Source organism: Argentina anserina, chromosome 5, assembly GCF_933775445.1.
Source record: "Argentina anserina chromosome 5, drPotAnse1.1, whole genome shotgun sequence".
Lineage (NCBI taxonomy): Eukaryota > Viridiplantae > Streptophyta > Magnoliopsida > Rosales > Rosaceae > Argentina > Argentina anserina.
In genome coordinates this window covers 28,718,723-28,742,088 of record NC_065876.1, presented here as the reverse complement: position 1 = coordinate 28,742,088, position 23,366 = coordinate 28,718,723, and the positions used below count along the sequence as shown (strand labels likewise).

The window sequence follows — 23,366 nt, the reverse complement described above, 5'->3', positions numbered from 1 at the left end:
CAACGTTCACCAACAACAGCAGCAGCATAAAATATTTACAATCAATCAACGCGGACGTACAGTATCATTTACAAATGCAGAGCACTTGCTCTGTCTACATCCATGAAAGTTCCATGAATTGAGCTCCTGGCATGGAGCGCCGTTGCCATTGTATGTATTCCCGCACCCCTCACTGTACCGTACAATTATTTCTCAGAAAAGAAATAAAGCTACCAGCCTTTCCAAAGACTATTGGGTTTGCTTTAATTGCAGAGACCATGAGGTCCCCGTCAGAAAACATAAAAAAAAAAAAAAGGAAAGAAAAAAGACTTCTACAGAAGTCATCCAAAAGCAAAATGACTGCACTAAAACCCTCTTCCTGAGTCCCTTCTCTCTTTCTCTCTTTCTCTATCGAGGGTTAGGGTGTAAGTTGCTTCGCTAACTCATAAAATATTCTATTGCCAACAACTACTTGGATGCGGTGGCTGCTCGGTGTGGTTGAGCGGGGGTGGTTCGTTGTGTGCTTGTATCTAAGTAAGATGCAGGAGATTATCACTGGAATCCCTGAGCGTCTCGCAATTGTGGACGAAGAAGAGTTGAACGTCGTTCAGATCGCTGATCCTAAGGAACTTGCTTCAGGGAGGTTTACAAGAAGAATGGTATATTACACTTCTTAATCAATCAATACAAACTAAGTCCTATATATAATCAACTAAGCATACACTTTAACAATAATCATTCACGCTAACACTCCCCTCAAGTTGGCGCATACACATCAATCATGCCCAACTTACTAAGTGAATCATAAAATGTCTTCTTAGACACACTTTTTGTGAGCATATCGACAAATTGCTCTTCTGTATGAACAAAATGAAAACTGATGATTTTTGCGTCTAGCTTCTTCTTTATAAAGTAGCGATCAACTTCCACATGTTTTGTACAATCATGTTGCACAGGATTCTGTGAAATATCAATAGCTGCCATGTTGTCACAGTACAGCTGCATAGCACACTTAGGCTTAATACCCAAATCTTGTAGCACATTTCTAAGGAATAATAATTTGCACACTCCCTGAGCCATACCTCTGTATTATGCTTCAGCACTAGATCGAGCTACCACTTTTTTTTTCTTACTCTTCCATGTAACAAGATTACCCCCAACAAAGGTAAAGTACCCTGATGTAGATATCCGATCTGTTATATTTCCAACCCAGTCTGCATCTATAAAACCACAAACCTCAAGGATATTATTGTGATTAGAGAACATTACTCCTCTCCCTGGAGCTGACTTCAAATACCTCAAAATCCTTACAACAACATCCATATGGTCCACACTGGGATTATGCATGAACTGACTCACTATACTTACTTCATACGCAACATCTGGTCTGGTATGTGATAAATAAATCAGCGTCCAACTAGCCTCTGATAACAAGGTTTTTCAGTAGGCACTTGATTTAGATATTCTACTAACCGATGGTTATGCTCAATATGAGTATCAATGGGGGTGCAATCCAGCATACCGGTCTTTGTTAGTAGATCAAGGATGTACTTCCTCTGACACAGATATATACCATCACTTCCCCAGACTACCTCAATACCCAAGAAGTACTTGAGTGTACCTAGGTCTTTCATCTCAAACTATGTGACTAGCTGTTTCTGTAATTTATCCACCTCAACAGTATCATTCCCAGTAACTACCATATTATCAACATATATAATTAGGGCTGTTACATTCCCTTATTGATGTCTGATAAATAATGTGTGATCTGAATTACTCTGTCTGTAGCCAATTCTCCTTATGAATTGTGAAAATCTTCCAAACCAAGCACGAGGTGACTGTTTAAGACCATATAAAGACTTTCTCAATCTGCATACAAAGTTACTTGGAGAAGCGGCCGCATATCCAGGCGGAAGATCCATGTACACTTCTTATGTGAGTTCTCCATGAAGGAATGCATTCTTAACATTAAACTGTCTAAGTGGCCAGTTTAAGCTAGTGGCACAAGAGAGCAATACCCGAATAGTGTTTATCTTTACAACATGTGCAAATGTCTCATCATAGTCTATGTCATATGTCTGGGTGAACCCTTTTGCTACTAGGCGTGCTTTATACGGGTTCACTGACCCATCTGGATTATGCTTCATTGTAAACACCCAACGACATCCCACAGTCCTTTTACCATGTGGTGGAGATACAAGCTCCCAAGTATTGTTCTTTTTTAATGCTTCCATCTCTTCCTCCATTGTTTTCCTCCATTTTGGATCTCCCAATGCATCTTGCACTTTGTTAGGTACTAATACAGTAGATATTTGATTCACAAATGATTCATATGACTTAGACAATCTTTTGGTAGATATAAAATTTGCCACATGATACTTAGCTTTAGCCTGAAGGGTAAGTTCATATTTTTTTATTGGCTGACTCCGAGTAGACCTATTTGGCAGGACATATTGTCTACTATTAGCCTCACTAGTATTAGTCTCAATAGAATGACTAACCTCAGATGAGTGATCTTCCATACCAGGAAATCATTGGTCAGGTGTATAAACAGTAGTAGGGGAGACATGAGGGGCAGTTGTGTTGTCATCTTCCAGTACCTGAATCTCTGGAGTGACTATACCAGAATCACCTGGTGGTGCCGGTATAGCTGACACATTGGTAATCTCAATTGATCATGTCACCATATCTACTGGCTTACTTGTCTCCCCCTCTCCATGATACAACTCTTCAAAATATGAATTCTCCACCTGAAGAGCAGTATCGGAAGAGGGAAAATAACTCATGTCCTCATAGTACTTCCTCATAGGCAGATGATAGCACCGGTATCCTTTCTGATGTCCGTCATACCCAACAAACACACACTTAATGGCTCGGGCATCCAACTTAGACCTCTAGTGTTTTGGAAGATGGACACAAGCAACACAACCGAAAACACGGGCATAAAGATTATGAAAAGAGGGTAAGGAGACATGAGATGCAAGTACCTCATATCGAACTTTTTCATGAACGACACGAGAGGGAAGACGATTAATGAGGTGGGCGGAAGTGATGACAGCATCACCCCAAAGGTATTTGGGCATATGGGCACTAAAAAGAAGTCACCGAGCCATGTCAAGTAAATAACGATTTTTCCTTTCAGAAACTCCATTCTGCTCAGGTGTATAAGAACACACTGTTTGATGAACAATTTCGTGTGTGTTAAGAAACTCCTGAAAGACATGATTCACATATTCCCCCCCCCCCCCATTATCAGAACGAATAACTCTAACTGTGGCATTATATTGTGTTTTGATAATGGTATAGAAGGCTTGAAAAGCAGGAAAAACCTCATTTTTAGTTTTCAGGAGAACAATCCATGAAAGACGGGTGCAATCATCAATAAATGAGACATAATACCGCATTCCTAACACAATAGACTCTTTAGAGGGTCCCCAAACATCAGAATGAATTAATTCGAAATGAAGAATACGTTTATTAGAAGTACTAGGATAATAAGTAGACCGATGACTCTTGCCCAAAACACATGTCTCACAACGTAAAAGTGACTCATCCACACTAATAAACAAAGTAGGCAGAGATTTTTTCATAACACTAAAGGATGGATGCCCTAAGCGACGATGCCATAACCAAACTTCACTTAACTTGTCAGAAGTGGAGATTAAAGCGGTTTGAGACTGTGCCCCTGGTTTCTCCCCCGCATATGTCTGATTCAGATGAAACAACCGGCCCCTCAGATACTCCCGACCAATTAACTTCCCGGTGAGAAGATCCTGAAATATTGCATACATAGGAAAAAATGTCACAGAGCACTTAGCATCAGTGTTCAATTGGAGAACATATATCAAATGATGAGATAAAGCATGTACATATAGCACATTGTGAAGTTCTATTGTGGGAGTAATACGAACTGACCATTTTCTTAAGACGGGAAATGCCTCACCATTAGCATTAGTAACATAGGGTACTGGTGGAGGAGACAATACGGAAAAATAAGAATTGTCATAAGTCATATGATCAGACGCACCAGAATCAATAATTCATGTATCAAAACCAACAAAGTTTGAAATATTTAAAGCCGTACCAATTTTTCCCTGACCCGCTATGGATGCGGTAGGTATTGCTCATCCTGTGATATGATGATCATGGCCAACCACACCGTAAATATCGGGTTCTTGGACGAATTGAATAGCTGCTTTCGTTGGGGGACGATAATTAGGCCGCTTAGGCCTAAGGTGTGGATACAGCTTCCAACAGGTCGCACGAGGATGGTTAGTATCATGACAATAATAGTAAGGCGGGCAGGGCTGATTTCCGAAGCCTGGTGGCGGTCTGCGCTGCGGAAGTGGTGCCAGAGAGCTAGCACAGACAGTGAGGCTGGAAACTTCAACTTGTGTCTGATGAAGACTCTCATGTTGAGATTCATCCTTACAAATTTATGTGAAAGCTGTAATTAGGCTAGGGGTTCGGTCTTTTGGAGTAATTCCTATTTCGCACTGTTATGCTTTGCATCAATACCTTCCAAGAAATGGTGAACTCGCTCAAGCTCATTTTCTTTGTGGTACCAAACAACATCCTCTTGATTCTTGATCATGCAAGGACGTTTCACATCAATCTCAGCCCAAATATTCTTTAGTTTGGTGTAATATTACGCCACCGGTTGCCCATCATGTTGCATCGTCAAAGCTGTGCACACTAACTCAAGAACATGTATGAAATCAGAGTCATTAGTATATAAGCTTTCCAGTGTCTCCCATATTGCATGCGCAGTGTCACATCATTGATCTGAGAACTCTCAACGCCGTCTCCATAACCCATTGAAATCAAGAGGTATACAGCGGAAACACCAAACAAAAAATAGAGATGAACCTATCTTGGGTGTACGTGCACCGTCAGTGAACCTGCACTGTCAACCAAGACTATCAAATCAAGTCCGGGTCGAGTCGGGTGAAGGTGGTCTGGGTCGGGTCAGGTGCCGGGTCGGATCTGATTTGGGCCGAGCTGGAATCTGAGCCGTGCTAGCGGGTCGGGTCAGGATAGTACCCGAACGAACGGGAAGAAGCAGGTCGGGATGGTAACGCGCAGTGCCGTTTCCAGTGACGTCGAAGCAGCGGCGTTGGAGGGACAGTGGCGTCGGAAGGGAGCTTGATTTGCCGTAAGAGATGGAAGCAGCGCCGGAGCTGGATACACCGGAGCTTGAGCGAGCGCCGCTGGATGATGGCAACAGCAACGCCGGAGCCGGATCTTGATACGCCAGAGCTTGAGCGAGGGCCGCTGGACGATGGCGACGTCGGAGGAGCGCAGAGGGCTGGGAATCCGGTCGGGTTTAGGTGAAGCCTGCAACAACGGAGGATCACGACAGCGGAGGAGCACTTCACGTTACATGAGCCGGAGTTCTGATCACATGGGAGTGAGCCGGAGTTCGATAGCGCCACGGTGCCGAGCTCGCAAAAAAAAAACGTAAAAACAAAACCCAGAAAAAACAGAGCACTGCTCTGATACCAACAAGAATGGTATATTACACTTCTTAATCAATCTATACAAACTAAGTCCTATATATAATCAACTAAGCATACACTTTAACAACAATTCTCCTCAATTCCCTCCGTGAATCACGCCCGTGATTCACGGAGCCATTCACGCTAACAGGTTTTGGTTGGTGGGGTGACTCTTAACAAATAGGCCTTATTGTTTTGAGGCTTTGAGGAGCACGTTGAATAGGATTTGGTCTGTTAAAGGGGAAGTGACGATTTTTCAATGGGAGGAGTTAGATTGAATCATGTTTTCTTTTGCAACTGATGCTGATAAGAAAAGATTATCGGTGGAAGTCCATGGAATTTTAATAATGCTCTGATCATTCTCTCAGCCTTTTATGGGATTAGTAATCCGCTTTCAATTCCATTGGAGACTCAAGCTTTTTAGATTCGGGTTAGAGGATTTTAACTTGAGTTTATGACCCCCAAGCTTGGCAAAGAAAATAGGCCATCAATTGGGAATCTATTATCCTATAGGGGGAGGTTTCAATGAAGATGGGAGTGGAAGATTTCTGCGTATCAGAGTTGGGTTACATGTGTCTAAACCGCTTCAAAGATGGATTAAGATGTTGGTGTCAGAAGGTTTTGTTTCAGTGAAACTTCATTTGGAGTATGAACATCTTCCACATCTCTGTTTTTTTTTTTGTGGTAGATTGGATCATGTAAGTTCCAGGTGCATTCTCCACAAGGAATGAGCTATTACAAAAGAACGATTTGGTGAGTTTCGAACCTTGTCCAAAGATGTGTTTTCAATTGACCCAGAATATCAAAGGGAGGGGAAACACTATGGGTTATTTCCAAAGCCAAATGGGTGGTCGATTCAGATAGATGATTTTGTGTTGGAAAAATGGTTAAATAAACTATTTCAAACCAAATTTTAATTGATTAATTAAATTAAGTTAAACTTATAATTAATCAAAGTTGAACATAGATTTGAGTTCTCCATAATGAGAGCTATAAGATCATATGTTTGTTTGTGTAATTTGGTTAGTGGGTGAATAAAAAATTGTCACTCAAAGATGACTACTTAAAATGTGGGAAAATGTTTGTCTCACATTGGAAAAGAAAAGTGTTGGAAAAGCTTTACATGTAATCCATTGTTTATGGATTGTAAAGTGTATAAACCCCCTTATATCATCTCGCGCACGCGCATGGTGGGGGTGCAAATCTCAGGTCACAAGGGAAACTCGTGTATTCTTGTGCGACCTGCAGACACGAATGCAACACCGAATTGAAAGCAAAATATGTTATGATATTTTGATTTCCTATAACATCCATTTTATTCATTGCTGATTGCAAATCCTCACTGTATAAATAACTACCATCTTTTCATTGTAAAATCATTCCAAACACCATCAACTCTCACTCTCTCAAAGTGTTCTTAAGTTTTCAATGGTAATAGAAAGATATACTTTTCGAGTTCATTGAGAGTTCTAATTAGTAGTGCAACTTCCTAGAATTGTATAGTCGTTTTTATCCTAGGAGACAAGCGCCAAGCATCCTTGCACCGGTAGAGGAGACATAAACGTCTGAAGGACAGTGTGGTATCACACACGTCTCGACTAGTTCTTCAATCATTAATTATTCGGTTGAATTCATATTGAATTTCTTTCGTGTTTTTCGTCATTAGATTTTATTGGTTTAATTATTTATAATTCAATTTATTAAATTATATATACAATATATCATTGTTTTTTTTTTTTACATTTTGATCGTGGTAGATGTAGAGAAGACTTTGAGAGGTGTTAGATGGAGCTTGATGAGCCGCCTGAGGAATCTACGGCGGTGCCGTTTGCTAAACGTCTTCGGACAAATATGTCTTTGACGGAGAGGGTCGGCTTGAATAAGACTTTGTCGAGTTTATTGCGGGTTCAGTCCAAATCAAGCTTTCTGCGGGACCAGTCCAAATCCAGCCTTTCTCAGGACCAAATTGAAGTGTACAATTCTCGAGACCAGACCGAGATGTGTGTTTTTCGGGATTCTGTTGTAGTTGGAAAGGAGAACATCGTGTAGCGTGTTACCTTTTCTGATGATTTGGAGGTGAAATTGGACTCTAAATTGAGTGGAAATTTGCTAAAGTCAAGTGAAGGACAGTCTGGCAACAATTTGGGCATGGGTGCTAGGGTGGCCCATGTTATGAAGGCAGATATTTACCTAGCTTTTAACCAGACCTTGGCCCAAGTCTCTGTTAAGACCCTAATTAAAATATTGGGGGTTGACGATCTGATTTCAATCCCTAATTGTAATCTGGGACTCCCTCTCCTAACTCAATTCTCTTCACGTCAATTGATTAGAGATGAGGTGTCGGGTGGCTCAGATCTTTCTGAGAATGATGGCAAAATGGCTCAATTTGAGTTCTATTTTATTTAATAAAATAAGCCAGCCCGAGCCCAACTCGAGCTTTTTCAAGCTGAGCTGAGTTTGAACATGAAACACAAAAATCAAATTTAGGCTCAGCTCGAGCTCAATCGAATGAAAACGAGCCAAACATGAACACTTTATTATTCGGCTCCGCTCATTTACACCTCTAGTTGGAATGTGTAGAAATTGGGGAACGCACACAATTTTCGAGCACTCCAATGCTTGTTAAAGGCGCAATCCCTAGATTTTTTCTTTATTATGGAGACAAAAGAAAAATGAAGAAAGCAATGGAAAAGTTGTGTGGAAAAATGGGCTTTAAAATTGTTGTGTACGTAGTAAGTAGTGCCGGGAAGGAAGGTAAGAGTGGAGTTCTAGCGTTATGGTGGAAAGAAGAGGTTCAAATGGAGGTTATTGGAGTTTCTAGAGCTCATATTGATGCCATGGTTCATGTTGATGGAGTGTTTGTCCGGATTACAGGTTTTTATGGTAACCTAGATACCTCTCTTCGTTCAGTTTCTTGGGAACTTATGAGACAGATTGCAGCGGAGGTGAAAGGTCCTTGGTTTATCTTTGGTGATTTTAATGAAGTAAGAAAGGCAAGCGAGAAAAGAGGGGGTGCTGATAGACCGGAGGCATAAATGAGGAGATTTCAAGAAGCAATTGAGGAGTGCGGTTTGATGGAGATAATGTTTTCAGGCTCCCCTTTCACATGGTCGAATGGCCATACGTTAGAAAGCTTGATCGGGGATTCGGGGCTTTGTCAATAAAGAGGCTAGTTCTATTTGGCGTCAACTCCATCAGTTTCATGTTGATTGTCTAGCCTCTGATCATCTTGCCCTTGTTTTTTCTTCGACCATAAAATGTTTACAAAAGAACTTGGAGAAAGAAAACAAGATTTCAGTTTGAGCCTCTATGGACAAAAGAAGAAAGTTGCAATGATATTATTCAGGAAGTCTAGCTCTCTGGCAAGGGAGGCGTATTAAAAAAATTACTCAAAATGGGAGATGTGCTTACAAGTTGGAATAAGCAAAACATATGGAATATTCTGAGGAAGTTGAAGAATCTGAGGAAAGAGCTGGAAGGCATTCCCTTTGATCATCCAGAGAGTTCTGCCCAGGAGAAGCAAAGACAAGTTAAAATAGAGTTAGAAAAGTATGAAAATTACAATGAAGATTTGTGGAGGCAAAGGTCGAGAGCAAATTGGCTAAGAGAAGGAGACAATAATACCAAGTTTTTCCATAACTATGCAAAATTCCGAGGATGAAAAACAAAGCTTTTGTGTCCTATTTTTCTCAACTGTTTACTTCAGAGGGTAGTAATTAGTTGGATCTAATTTTAGAGGCAATTCCGACGGTTGTGACATGTCAAATAAATGAGGATCTGCTTCCACCTTTTACTCGACCTGACATTGAGTTTCTTTGAATCAAATGGCATCGAGTAAGTCTCCAGGTGCTGATGGTTTATCTGCTCTATTCAAGAATTATTGGCACATAGTGGGTGATGAAGTTTCTGAATTTTGTCTGAAAGTCCTAAATGAAGGAGCGGGGGTATAATCGATTAATCAAACCCTTATTGCTTTAATTCCAAAAATTGAGTTCCCTCAAAGTGTTACTGATTTCGAAGACCATTGTGAACATGATGAAATAAATTTTACCATCTATTATTTCTCCTTTTCAAAGTGCCTTTGTGCCTGGGCGCCATATTCTTGCTAACATTATTGTTGCTTTTGAAACTATTCATACGATCAGAGCTCAGAGGAATCCAGCAGGTCCTAAGATTGTTCTAAAGTTAGACATTAGTAAAGCTTATGACCGGGAGGAATGGATTTATCTCCAGGAAGTGATGAAGAAGATGGGTTTTCATTCGAGGTGGTTTAGAAAATTCATATAAAATATAGAAAAACGTAAATATCTAAAATGAAAATTAAATATCATGATGAAATTAGTTTTTTTTTTACATTAATTCAACTTTAACCGATGCAAGTTTAGTTCAAAATAAAATAATAGTTATAAAAAATTATTTACATAAATATTAATTAATTAATATTGAAACATATATAATATATATTTTATTCTTATTGGGTGAGAATGAGGATTAAATACCATCTCCACCCGTTACCTGATTCCATATTTCAAGTATAGAGGATCCCCGTACATGTTCCCATACAGTCGGACACGTGAATTCAATTTCGGACACGTCTCGAACACACGAATTCAACTTCGGACACAAATGTAACCACAGAGGACACGGCTTGTTATCCTTGCATATTCTCTGTCAAAAACTCATAATTGCTATGCCGACAAGTTTGACCCTCGACCTCCGACCTCTAACTTCGACCCCACCCCCGTCGTTGCCGAGTCTCTTTCTCCATTCATCACCACCGCCAACGCCGATCTCATCAGGTGAAGTCTCTCTCCTCTTTCTCTTTCTCTTTCTAATTTCTACCTTACTTGAATCAAATGTCGATTTATGGATTTGGGTTAATTTGGTGTTGAGGAATGAAGAAACGATGGTGGTGAGATCGATCTGGGATCTTGTTGGTGAGGTTGATCTGGGATTTGGATGAGGCCGAAAAGGAATTTGGTGTTGAGGAATGAAGAAACGATGGTGGTGAGGTCAATCTGGGATCTTGTTGGTAAGGTCGATCTTGGATCTTGTTGGTGAGGTTGATGTGGGATTTGCTGGATAAGAGATTAAGAGGTCAATAGAAGAGTAGATAATTGTACAAAGCACCCATCACGTGATTTTGGTGTAAGGAGATGTGTACAGCACAAATACAAATTATACAATTATACAAACACATGTCAACTCCAATTAATTACCGTGAAATTGATTTCAATAAAAATAATTATTAAAGTTTGACCACAAATTATATGCTTCATTCTTACGTAAACAAGTATAGAGAATTATATCATTTATATGCAATGGCTCCTTGTATATACCTATGACATATTAATAAGTGTAGCACAATTTTTTTTAATTATTAAATATATCTATAATATTAAAATAATAATTAATTAACGTGTTCACCACGTGTCCGTGTTTAAAAAAAAATTCATTTATCGTGTCCTCATATCGTATTGTGTCGAATACGGATACTCATATTCATATCCGTGCTACTTAGATTTTCATAAAGAGAGATACACTAAGAATTGTAAACAAAACAAAATAAGGGGGTGTACATATATGCAGGTTGGAAACTAGCAAATGTTTAGTAATTTCTATCCAGCCGCGTACAACCGTGTTCCCAACGAGTAGTATCACACCATCAGTCACATCATCACAACACCAAACTCTGTCTCTTTGTTTCTTTAATTTCAATGATAAGCGACATCAGTTTAACGCGTACAAGTTAGATAATCGACAAACTCTCCGATCTGCATATATAAATAGGCACTGCTCTGCCTTCCTCTCTTCCATCACCACTGGCCACCTCAAAATCTATCTCTCAAGCTCATACTAAAGCGAGCGCATCTATTCTTTCTCTAGATCCGTATACATCTATCTGGCTAGTCAGCTTGAATATATACTTCTTATTATAAACATTAGTTCAAAGTTCAAACTCAGTTGATCGAAGATCGCGATTTGATGAATATGCTGCCCAACAAGAAGCGTGAGGCTGATCGTTTTGGTCAGAGAGCATGGAAGCTGCTGCGTATCGCATTGCTATGGCCAAGAAAGGGCGGCGTCTTGAAACACCACCTCACGATGCTGAGGGTCGTTCCCAAGTTCCTTAAGAATCACCTTGGTACAAATGCATCAACCAAGTCAAGACCACAAATCCATTACTTTGAACGCGAGCTCTCCTTCGACAAGACCCCCCTTTTCAACCTGAAAATGCATCGTCCACCATCCATGCGCTTTATCATTCCTTGCCTTAACCCCCCACTGGTACTGCAAGACGACGACGACCACCTCTTTCATTCTGATAAATATTATGATGAAAATGGGGGTGATTCTGATCTCGATGAAAATGGGGGCGATTCTGATCTGGCAATAACATTGTCAGAAGACTATAATGCAGCTCCTTATTCATGTGCTAATTATGAGGACGAAGCAGTTGATAGAAAAGCAGATGAGTTCATCGCTAAATTCTATCAGCAAATGAAGCTGCAGAGGCAAATTTCAAACATACAGTACAATGACATGTTAAATAGAAGCACAAACTAAGCAACTTTCCCTGCAATATTTTCACTCCAGCATCAACTCTATCGCCCTTCTAGTTTTATTTCTTTAGGTACATTTCATAATGTTTTGCAACAGGCACTGCTGCATTTTGTAGACACCGGAGTTCAAATGACTGATGTGCTTTCTATAAACAAATCAATTCTTTAATGTTAAAGCTTCAGATTTCAGTTTGTTAACGATACATTATGCAACTAACCTAATAAAATTATGAAAATGGGACCAAAATGAATGCCAATATTATGATCCCATCGATGAGACTATGAGAGCATCAGAATGGCTCGACAGTGGGCTGTTGTTGAAGAAATAATTCGGGTGGCTTCATTTGACAACTTACATACATTCTGATTTGTCAGAAGCATTGAAAAGAAGCCTGACAACACATAATCCAGAAAATAAAGCAAAGGAAATTACACTATTAGGGAGAGGAACATCATGCGATAGAAAAACTTACATTAATCCTTCTGGTGTACTATAGTTTGATAATTTGATATACCAACACTATCTCAGATGAGATGGGAACTGTTACAGTATGATGAAAGAACTTAATAGCTAACCCTCGAAATGCACACTTTTTAGCAAACTTTGTATTTGTGCCAACAGTTCTAGTGAACATCCCTAACTATCATGAAAGTGGATGAGACAGAAACAACCGGATGGCCAATTGCTAATCTTGTTCTATGGGCGAATTAAATGCATTGATACGCACAATTCTGTCAACTATTAATCCCACTAAGATATGTTTCCAGCTGCCCTGTTGCTGCCAAGATGAGACCTACAATTGCAATGGCAAAGGATGTCAACTCAAGTGCGGAGATCCAATGACTGAGAAATTTTCTGTTACAAGGAATGTCAGATATAACGGCTGTGTATTCCCCAAGATGCAAACACTTCTGAATAGTTCAAATATACAAAATTTAGCTAATGTAAATTGTAAATTTATGGATCATTTTTGTAATAGTGACAAATGTGAGGATAAGACATCCAAGATACCTAGAAAAAGAGCTGAGGGCCTCCTAGGCCTTGATTTAAATTCTGGATGAAATTGCACTCCAACATAAAATGGATGACTTGGAAGCTCCAAAATCTGCAGAGGAGAGAAGTACAGACCCTCAATATTGAAATAGATTTAAAACAAAATCAATAAACTTACTAGTTCACACTTCACACTCTTTATATATATATATATATATGAAGTTATGAACCGGTGCAGAAATATAAGTCTTCAAAGAAAACGCTTATTAGTATATAAGAGAATAGGAATTTGTGCAATTAAAAAAAAACCTAATTTTTAACAAATACTCAAATTAAAGTAAGCAATGCAGCCAACCGTCAAACCAGAAGAAAACCCACCTCCATTCTTCTTCCGCTATCATCCTTCCCTACAAATTTTAGGCCAGCTTCTTCAAGACTTTCAATAACATCTGGGTTTACCTACATCAGATATCAGATCATGTCGACTACATAAAATATACTTAAGTAATATCATGTTTCCACTAAAACTGAGCTTACAACTAACCTCATATCTGTGCCGATGTCGTTCATCAACATACTCTGAATTTTGGTACCTGGCAATTGAGAGCAATAAATAATATTGAGCATGTAATAGAGTGGATCTTAATCATAGTACTTGTCACAGACTCACAATAGAGAATTTCCTAACAGGTGATCTATTAATGGCATAATTTCATTAAAGCTTCCACAAAACCAACTTTGAAAGTATCAATTGGCAGTAACTGTTACTATATGTTTTTCTGGATTTGAATTAGAATTCTAATTCTCGTACAGTTTTGAAGTAATGCAATCAGGAGTTTGAAATAATGTTCTTCTCGATCCTAATCGCATTGTGCTTCCCATATGTGTTCTTGAACCCTACAGGCAAATATAAAACAAGCATTATGGATTGAATACGCAAGCCATATGTATTTCATAAACAAAGACAAGATGACCTAAATGTTTACCTCGGGCATGAAAATCACAACAGGATTTGGTGTTTGTGCATCAAACTCAGTGCTATCTGCCCTTTCTAAACCCAATACCTAAAAGAAGTAGTTAAGGTGGAGCTGATGTACGATCTTAAGATTAGAAGAAAACGTGTTGGGCAAAAAAATGGCACTTACAGCTCTAGCAAACTCAATCACACAAATCTGCATCCCCAAACAAATCCCAAGATATGGAACTTTGTTTTCCCTGGCATATTTTGCAGCTAAGATCATACCTCTTACACCACGATCTCCGAATCCACCAGGAATCAAGACACAAGCTGCATTCTGCATATGAAGACTAGAGACTTAATGCTAACATGTCCCCTTAGAACCAAAAAATTAAAATCTTCTTGGTAAACTTAGAATGAAGCATACCCTTAGAGTCTCCCATGCAGCAGTATGTGCTTCGGGTGTCTGTATGATAAGGAAAAGTTATAAGAAAATATCAATTAAGACGGTATACTAAATTCGCATCAAAGTGGAAGGTAAGATATCTATACCAATTTAGCACTATCATCTTCAAGGTCTGAAGCAGCAATCCAGTCAATTTCTGGCTTTAGAGAACATGCGATGCAAGCATGCAAAAGCGCCTGAGACAAAATTTAGAATATTAATTGACTAATTGTATATAAGTGGCAAAGGTTCATATTTTTATAAGTTTCAAATCAGCAAACAAGAAAAGGCTTTGATAAAGTTAGGCAGCTACGAGTCGTTCCATAACAATCTGAAAGCATCAAGATAAAGGTGTCTCTTACTATCCAGCTAAATCATTTTATGTAAGAGCAAATTGCTTTTAGATAAGATACTCAAACAACCAATGTTTTGGCATACAAGAATCAATCTGATCACTACTCTATGCTAGCCAGGCAAAAAGCAACTAGCATGTACATGATGATCCATAAATGAAAATGTAATCTAACAAGCATCTAAAGACCTGATGCACAGTGAATCACAACATCACCTAAATCAAAAATTAAGTAACCTGATACACTGATAATGAATAAACCCCTAGAGTTAAATAATATTCCCAATGGACGAGAAAAGACAACACACCTTCACTACAGACAGATATGAATCTGTAAGGCCAACATATTTTCCCACCATGGCAATTCTCACCTACGAATATCAGGTGATCCTCATATGATGAAAAAAAAATTAGAAAGGAAGAAGAAGGATAAATGAATCAGCGAGCATCACTAATCTAATACTAACAGAGTTGGAGAGATTGTCATAAGTCTCTGCCATTTTGGTCCAATCTTTTAAATCGGGAGGTGCAGCAATGCTGAGACAGAAAATTGAACATAATAAGCTTTCTGTGGTTCATATGACAATAAAATTAACAGTCCCAACATCATAAACACAGAATGATGTTTATTTTATGTTATTTACTCAAAAAATAAATTAAAATAAAACATCATAAACAGGATTCATCATCATCATCAAAGAGAGAGTATAAACCTCAAGATTCCAGGTAAATGCTTACCTTAGTAAATTAAGTTGTTGAAGAATTGACCGATGAGCATTTTGGTTCTGGTAGCAATGCGTAATAAAATCTTTAGAATAGATAATTTTAAAATAAAAGTATAAAAGAGGTATTTAGTCCTCAAATGAGACAAAGATATATTACTGAACTTACCCTGAGTAAGAGAGGGATGTACCAGATGTTTGGAACATCATGAATATTAAGAATATTACCAGCCTGAAAGAAACCAAAAAGGAAACTTATTGAGTTTGGTTCAAAGTTTCAGAAATTGAAAATCACAATATACTAACTTCAGTAACAACTTACTGCAACATGACAAAATTGTGAAAGTTTCTGCTTCGTACTTTCCAATAAAGGCTGCAATTTGCACCAGCAAAACAACGAATCATCAACAAAAATAATTAGTTTAATTTTTTTGGCAAGGAAGTGGGGGCGGAGGAAGAGTAAAGGCTATAAAAAAGAGGATGCCACATTGTATTTTACAAAGAGGGAGTCTGGTAAATCATTTCTATAACCAATAGGAACTAAGCAAAATATTCTAATGCCTGACTTCTCTACTCATTTCACTTGTGTGAATGTAGAGATGAGAAAAGGTACCTGCGCAGAGCGACATGCTAACAGATGAGGAGTCAAGCCTAATGCTCTCAGCTCCCGCACACTATGTTGCGTAGGCTTTGTTTTCTGCACGAATATACAAACGCACACCCGGAGAAAGAGTTATTCAACTAGAGACAGGATGAACATATTCTTCTTTAAATAAAGCCATCTAGGACCTTTAGAACAACAAACTAATATTGTAATGAATGAAACATAAGATTAACTAATCAAGGGGAAAATGAAAATCTTACTTGCTCTCCTACAACACCCAGTACCGGTATTAAGCTCACATGGATAAGACAGAAGTTTTCTTGCCCTGAACAAAGAGTAAATGGTTGGTTGCAAATAACTAGCATTCGGCGAACTGACATTTCATATGAACTCTATATGTAATTGAAACTGTAACCGATTTGTTAACACTTTAGACACTTGGACTATACGATAGTGCTCATTACATATCAGGCCATAATCAAAATATTCCTAATGAGATTCTTACATCATTTTAAATAGACCAACAATTGGATGATCAATATTTAATCACCGAGCACACAAACATAATATGCCAAGGGAAGCACGCATATAAGTGGATGTAGAGATGATCTCATAAACAAAAGCAGTGAAAACCCTTAAAGAAGAGCTTATAAAACCTTACCGACAGAGAAAGACAACTGCCGAAGAGCCTCAATGAATGGCATTGATTCAATGTCCCCTAAGAAGAAAGAAAGAAACTTTATCTGTTGCGGATTCAGTGTAAGAGTAATTATGAAATGTATTAATGTTTTAGCTAATGCTTACCCACAGTCCCTCCCAACTCTATGACACAAACATCTGCAGGGCCATCTTTTCCATCCACGGGAATGACAGAAACTGATTCAATCCAATTTCTGATGGCATCAGTGATGTGTGGAACTACCTAATGCCACTCAAACACCAAACACAGCAGGAAGTCGGTCAGCAGTACTCTAAGCATGGAAGAGAAAGAAAAAATATATATGATTGCACAACACATTATATCATCACCTGCACCGTCTTTCCAAGATAATCTCCTCTCCTCTCCTTGTCAAGGACAGACTGATAAGACAAGAAAGAACAGGAATTCGCAGAGTTTAAATTTTGATGACATTTAACAAAAGAGCCGGGTGATTGAAAAGATAAAAGCACCTGATATATCTTGCCGGTGGTGATGTTGTTGTCCCGAGTAAGAGTGACATCAACGAAGCGTTCGTAGTTACCCAGGTCTAAATCAACCTATCAAGAAAAGAGTTAAAGGGGCGCCCTCCAAATGTAAGTTGAGTGCAATTTACAAAAGAGGAGAATACCTCTCCACCATCATCGAGAACAAAAACCTCGCCATGTTCAAAGGGAGACATGGTTCCTGCATCCGTATTCAAGTAGGGATCTGCAGATTGTTGGCCAATAGAATAAGGAACAAACTAAGTTAATGCAAGGGTTTCGCGAGGGAGAGTAAAAGAGTACCAATTTTGATGCAGGTGACACGAAGGCCACAGGCTCTGAGAACGACGCCTATGCTGCTAGCAGTGACGCCTTTTCCCAGCCCACTCACCACTCCTCCGGTCACCAAAACGTACTTCATTCTCCGACAAAACTCACTGCTCCGGCTGCCTCACAGTCAGAGCAACAGTCGGGTCGCTTTCTTCGCCTTTTCTATTCAACTCTATTTGGCCTCTTTGCTCTACAACCCTTCATTAATCTTTATTGTTTGTTGTAACAAATCACAATCATGTTGCCATCTGTTATGCTTGGAGGTGATTTTTTTTTTCTGATACGATATATTTGGAGGTGATTCCGGTCCATATAAATAAGACTACTCATCACTCATCACCTAAACTCTGTCAATACTCGATTGGTTTGATAAATAAGATTACACATTTTCTCAGTCTTAATATTCTGAGTGCCCTACCATCCCAGCATGTAAGCCATTGAAGAAGTTTTGATAGCTCAAACGGTTGCTCTCCGAGAAGGATTGCATACATTACTTCTTTACACCATTTTAAGCATATGTCATTATTGACGGAGATTCCAAATTCCGTACTAACTAATTATATTATCATATGGTTTTCGAGTCATTGTTCAATAAACCTTTAAAATGGCTTCTCGGCTTGATTATATAAGTCTTCCGACATATTGTTTTGTGAAGTGAACTTTGTAGCATACCGTTTAGAAGACTACGCTCAAGTCCACCTGCTTCAACTGCGATCTGTCTTAATGTTCCACTTGTATCAGTTGAGAAGTCCTTATTGGTGTTATGTTATTGTTTTCATTTTATTTGACAGAGTAGGATGAAAATGGAATGAAATAATAATAAATTAATAAGCAGGCGAGCAAAACGATGTCGTTCGGTTTGTAGCTAAAGAAAAGGATTTTTTTTTTTGAAAAGGAAAGAAAAGGACTATAAAGCGAGCGTGAGTGACAAGTGTGGTAGAGACGAGAGCAGAGTAATGCGTCCAGAGGCGAGCTCATCAGGAGCAGCAGTAGTCTCAGAATCTACACCTTCATTTTCATCACCGTCGGCACCGTCAACCCCCGCATCATCTGGAAAGCGAAGCAGAGATCCTGATGATGAGGTCTACCTCGACAATTTCCACTCTCACAAGCGTTATCTCAGCGAGGTCCCCCTCTTCTCTTCTAATCCTTCTCCTAATTTCTTTTTAGGGTTTCATTTTTCATTCTTACTTTGATTTCTTCAATCAACCTTCTTCCTTTCTTCTTTCTTTTCAAGATTCAAACTTTCCTGCAATTTTTACTTTCAATGAATGCTATGTCAATCTTTATAGAATTGTTGGCCTTTCCAATTAAAGATCAACTGGCACTCTAATGCATGTTTAGCTGAGGCAGCATTAACTAATTTTTTTGATAAATAATCCTCATTACTTTTTTTTTCTTTTTTTTTTTGCAGATCATGGCATCTAGTTTGAATGGACTTACAGTTGGAGATCCACTCCCTGACAATCTAATGGAATCTCCAGCAAGGTCTGATCCAATGTTTTATGCAAGGTAACTTAGTTCTAGTAGCTTACCCTCGTTTAACAACCTTTTGCATTCCTCATGTCGTAATGAAATTAAATCGTATCTCCACCTTTAACTGTATTAGCTTGAGTTTGCAAGCGTGTCATAATATTTCATAGTATAGCGAAATCAGTGTTGCTAAACTAGCATCATAATTTCCGTTTGGGTCATAGGTAGGTAGCGCTAACACAAATCTTGAGAGAGGTCAGATTCAATTTGTAGCTGTCCTTGATGTTGCTCTGAATTAAGTCTCCCTTCCTTGAAGTTTTTGGGAAATGCACATAACATAGTAGTAGACAAGTAGCATTCTCATTCCAGTCTGCACTCTGCGCAGTATCTTTTCAAAATTACATTAAATTTGCATTAGTAGGACTTGTCGCTGTTGAATATTTCTACATAATTAGACAACCTTCAATGATTGACAGATAAGAGACATTAGCATCAATGATCTCAGCATCCCTTCACAAATGCTTTCTCATTTTCTTCCTGTCCTTGTTTTCTTCCAAATATATGATGGCATTGCTTTCTCTGTATTGTTCTTTTCTAGTAAAGAGAAATCTTTATTCTCTCATCTTTATTTTGGTCACTTTATTTTTGTTTTGTGTAACTATATCTTTCCAGGGATGAGATGCCCTTAGAATACTCACCAATGTCAGAGGACTCAGATGACTCGAGATTTTGTGAGAACCCTATCAACACATTTTCCTCACAACCTGACAGCACCCCTTCTAGTCCAGTCTCTCCATATAGGTATCAAAGACAACTTAATGGGTTTTCTTCAACTTGTTCGACTAGTTCGCATGCTTCACATAGCTGCCCTCTCACTAATTTCAACTGCCCACAGTCCCGTCAACGAGGCTCTGATTCAGAGGGGCGATTCCCATCATCACCTAGTGACATTTGCCACTCGGCTGATTTAAGGAGGGCTGCTCTCTTACGATCAGTGCAGATGAGAACACAACCCCTTGGTCCACCATCTTTTGATTTGACATTTGGTTCAGGGCAAGAGTCTATATCTAGTATTGAAGGCGAGGAGAGGCCATGTGCCTTTATGAAATCTTTAGTTGATGAAAGGGATTACCAAATTGGTGAGTGTTCTTCTATGGCTATCTCTGCGCCAGACTTCAAGGCAGAAAAATCATGCAGGATGATGAATATGGATGTGAAGGGGAATCAGTCCTCCTCAGGCTAATGCTTGAGCTCGCCAATTGTAGAGTGTTGCAGATGGTGCTGCTAACTGTGGGGGTGGAAAGCTTACCACTTCTCACTTATATGTTCCCTTGATCCTGGGGAGGGGGGCTAACTCCCATAACTGTAATTCTATCATTGTAAATCAGTTGTGTAAATTGTTATTATCGAGACCGAGGCTCGGATTCGAAACCCTCAGCGCCAGCGGTATTAAATTTGATTCCCTTATTCCCTTATGTAAATTATTTGACACCTTTAATAGCTTCTTCGTCGGAAAATAATCTTCTCTTTGAAGTAACCAAATGATTTGCTGGGAATTCAGCAAAATAAACGAAGAGTTGCAAGAATTAGAATTGTGTTTGAACAATGTAGTTTACCGGAGCAGTCTTGAGCGACTTCCAAATGATCTGCGCTGCAGGGTGTGGCCCTTTGTTGATATCTTTTTTTTTTTAAAGAAAACGGAAGAACAAGGTACTTTATAGCTCAGAGATGTCTACATTTCAAAACTTCATTGAACTTTTACTACTACAAACCCTCAAGACCCTGCATGTCAATATGAACAAATCAGATATCAAAAATTGGCATCTCCACAAATCTCTTATTAGTATTACTATACGAAACATCAGCAATCAGCCAATCAGCTCAGTCACCACTGGTACTACTAGTTCCGCAATCAGGGTGAGCCTCAAGGTGGACCAAGGCATTATGCAGATGCTCCAAGTCTCTAAACACACGGCCTTGATGGTGACCTGCCTTCTCACTTCTGCCAACTGATGGCTTATAAGCAATCCCGCATCCAAGTTGGCATTAGTTTTCTTGCTCACAGCAGCAGCTGAGTCTCTGATGTAAATTAGCTGACCACTTACGGTCATTCATGACTGTACCATTCAACCTGGCAACCATACACATAATGAAAATGAGAACATACATGGGAACCTAATTATTCATGCACGATTTATAAATTTATAAATTAATAAGAAACAGTAGTATATCATCTCCTCAGATCAAACAAATTCTTGGGTTTAGAGCATCAAACAGAAACTTTGCTATACTACCCTCTTCCATCTGAAGTACATAGTAGCCGGGTGCGAAATGTTGATAACCCACTAACCCATAGTGATTGTCATACTCTTATAATAATGTAGTCCATCTAGTTGTTATTTAGTGAGTAACAATGCAAACCAAAAAAAAAAACTACATGGAATAAATATAAGTTGTATCATACTTTGCAAGTATGCTGTTTATGTCAGCACTGTCTTTGATGCTAAAGAAAGCATCCACTCCATCCTCTTTTGTTCTGACAAGTCCCTTCAAGCTGCAGAATCAGTGGTTTCTAAGTTGATATTGGTAATCTTAATGCTAACTGACTCTTTGTCGTCTACTGGATGATTTGTAGGTTCAAAGCAGTTTATAGAAACCTCATCAAACAGAACCAGTCTCTTGCTTGCTCCTACACTCTCTGATCATTCACATTGAATACTCATTAGACAACAATGGTAGAGGAGGATCTCGGAGTGAAAAGTAGATAATAAATATCCGCTAAGTATCAATATCACATAAATCTAGCTTATTAATTTGACCCATAAAGAACCAGGGAAGGTTAGTTGTATATGCATATTTCTAATTCTAAAAGAACTATCTTGTAAAGTGGTGAAACATTGTTGCAATTATGAAGGATGAAATGACAGTTGGATTAGAGTTACCCAATTTTGAGGAATCACTTTTCAAGCTGGTGCTGCTTTCTAACCGTACTCCAGACAGTTTCCCCCCACGGTTTGCCTTCTGATTGAAATTGAAATTTGTAAATACGCGTTACATATTCCAACTCAATGATAGTCATGGAAATTCAAGCATACACAGTAACTGTATTGTAAGATTGAAAATAAGCCCATTTGGACATGTTGAAGATACCTTATTGTATGGCTCGGGCTTCTCCGTCTTCAACTTGGGAAGACTATTTGCAGCTTCAGGAACTGGGGATCCCAATTCTGAGAAGTCATCATCTACAGGAGATGAAGACAATGCCCTCCAAACATCACACCTGCCATCGGAAAAGCAAATTGATATGTTTCTGAAAAATGACGCAGCAAGTAGAAAATTGAGGTTACAACACAAGCGAGCCTCATTGTGGAGACCACACACCAACTTACAGAAGCTTGAAAAATGATTGCAAGATTTTTAAGCAAGTAAACTCGGAAATTTAATACTAGAAGTGAGGACTGTACAGAGCAAAATCCTGAGACAAAATGGAATCAACTCGCCTACTGCAATATAGAAAATAAATAAAACATATGATTGGAAAGTAAGTACCGAAGATTTGTTGTTGCGACTGAGATGAAGTCATGTTTAACTGAAAAGAATCAAAAGCGTTATGCTGAGAGTCTGTTGAATTTTGAAGAGAGGCAGAGAGAGTGAAGAACATTACCGGCGCAGGCTCGGAGCCGGAGCTTATTAGGGTTACATCCCCAGAGGCAGCGAAACCGCGCTAAAGTGGGAAATGGCAGTACGCCGCCACTCCATTTTGTAGCAAAACGGAAAACGGGCTACCATTTGTAACCCAACGGGTCTCCTTACAGAGGTAGCCCAAGAATATATTTTCGATGAGGGTGGACCAAAAAGAATGGTATTACCCCATGAAAATTATTTTTCCTTGATTTTTTTTTTCCTTTGAAAGAACAGATGATCTCAATCATAGATTCATAATTACTCGCCTTCCGCGCTCACGCGCGTTTGCATATAATTTTTTTTATTTACTTTGTTATGACTTATGAGGAACAATGTTACATTGCAATTATTAATAAAATCTTGACATTCAAGTTGGAGAGTGTTGAGAATATTACATAATGAAGATCAGATTCTTTGTATCTTTGTAAATCTTGTATATCAAGTACGTATATTTTTCTTTCCTAGTTGGTTAGGTTAACTTGATCTCCAAGTAGAGAACGTGTGTGTATAAACGCCTTGTATCAATGAAAGATATTATATTATTCCAAACCAAAACACCGTTTCTTATAAATACACGCATAA

The 23,366-nt window shown here is 38.8% G+C and overlaps 3 protein-coding genes and 1 long non-coding RNA gene across 6 annotated transcripts; 2 read left to right on the top strand and 2 right to left on the bottom strand.

Moving 5' to 3' along the window:
• Positions 1 to 11,302: 11,302 nt before the first annotated feature.
• Positions 11,303 to 12,292, top strand: LOC126793551 (uncharacterized). The gene has a single exon (XM_050520102.1). It carries the CDS (start codon positions 11,463 to 11,465, stop codon positions 12,042 to 12,044), a length of 582 nt encoding a protein of 193 aa, XP_050376059.1. The 5' UTR covers positions 11,303 to 11,462; the 3' UTR covers positions 12,045 to 12,292.
• Positions 12,293 to 12,482: 190 nt separating this feature from the next.
• On the bottom strand, positions 12,483 to 17,870 carry LOC126793550 (uncharacterized). 2 transcript variants are annotated; one of them, XM_050520101.1, is made up of 22 exons: positions 17,601 to 17,867; positions 17,444 to 17,523; positions 17,286 to 17,372; positions 17,145 to 17,195; positions 16,920 to 17,037; positions 16,777 to 16,833; positions 16,376 to 16,440; positions 16,125 to 16,208; positions 15,834 to 15,884; positions 15,681 to 15,743; positions 15,528 to 15,574; positions 15,257 to 15,326; positions 15,098 to 15,160; positions 14,545 to 14,634; positions 14,420 to 14,458; positions 14,180 to 14,329; positions 14,021 to 14,098; positions 13,846 to 13,931; positions 13,579 to 13,627; positions 13,413 to 13,493; positions 13,053 to 13,146; positions 12,483 to 12,834 (listed from the first exon to the last, which is right to left on the bottom strand). In XM_050520101.1, the coding sequence occupies exons 1-22, from the start codon at positions 17,716 to 17,718 to the stop codon at positions 12,776 to 12,778; spliced, it is 1,680 nt and encodes a 559-aa protein (XP_050376058.1). In that variant the 5' UTR covers positions 17,719 to 17,867; the 3' UTR covers positions 12,483 to 12,775. The 2 variants fall into 2 exon arrangements, 1 of the variants encoding a protein (XP_050376058.1); XR_007672077.1 differs by having other exon boundaries at positions 12,787 to 12,834; positions 13,413 to 13,483; positions 17,601 to 17,870.
• A 713-nt stretch (positions 17,871 to 18,583) lies between these two features.
• LOC126795906 (uncharacterized) lies at positions 18,584 to 20,686 on the top strand. Its single transcript, XM_050522632.1, has 3 exons — positions 18,584 to 18,754; positions 19,042 to 19,139; positions 19,773 to 20,686. The coding sequence occupies exons 1-3, from the start codon at positions 18,584 to 18,586 to the stop codon at positions 20,341 to 20,343; spliced, it is 840 nt and encodes a 279-aa protein (XP_050378589.1). The 3' UTR covers positions 20,344 to 20,686.
• Positions 20,687 to 20,797: 111 nt separating this feature from the next.
• Positions 20,798 to 22,950, bottom strand: LOC126794702 (uncharacterized). 2 transcript variants are annotated; one of them, XR_007672179.1, is made up of 6 exons: positions 22,765 to 22,950; positions 22,650 to 22,689; positions 22,251 to 22,380; positions 22,043 to 22,118; positions 21,565 to 21,798; positions 20,798 to 21,231 (listed from the first exon to the last, which is right to left on the bottom strand). It is a non-coding gene; the product is annotated as an uncharacterized LOC126794702 (long non-coding RNA). The 2 variants fall into 2 exon arrangements; XR_007672178.1 differs by having other exon boundaries at positions 20,799 to 21,231; positions 22,043 to 22,121.
• Positions 22,951 to 23,366: the final 416 nt, after the last annotated feature.

Bases quoted from the DNA above. Each gene is read 5' to 3' on its own strand.
- LOC126795906 (XM_050522632.1), top strand. From the start codon at position 18,584: ATGCGTCCAGAGGCGAGCTCATCAGGAGCAGCAGTAGTCTCAGAATCT. The intron at 18,755-19,041 runs GTCCCCCTCTTC...TTTTTTTTGCAG, and splicing joins ACAAGCGTTATCTCAGCGAG to ATCATGGCATCTAGTTTGAA. The intron at 19,140-19,772 runs GTAACTTAGTTC...ATATCTTTCCAG, and splicing joins GATCCAATGTTTTATGCAAG to GGATGAGATGCCCTTAGAAT.
- LOC126793550 (XM_050520101.1), bottom strand. From the start codon at position 17,718: ATGAAGTACGTTTTGGTGACCGGAGGAGTGGTGAGTGGGCTGGGAAAA. The intron at 15,885-16,124 runs GTACCTTTTCTC...TGCAAATTGCAG, and splicing joins TAGCATGTCGCTCTGCGCAG to CCTTTATTGGAAAGTACGAA. The intron at 12,835-13,052 runs GTATCTTGGATG...TTGCAATTGTAG, and splicing joins GCCCTCAGCTCTTTTTCTAG to GTCTCATCTTGGCAGCAACA.
- LOC126793551 (XM_050520102.1), top strand. From the start codon at position 11,463: ATGAATATGCTGCCCAACAAGAAGCGTGAGGCTGATCGTTTTGGTCAG.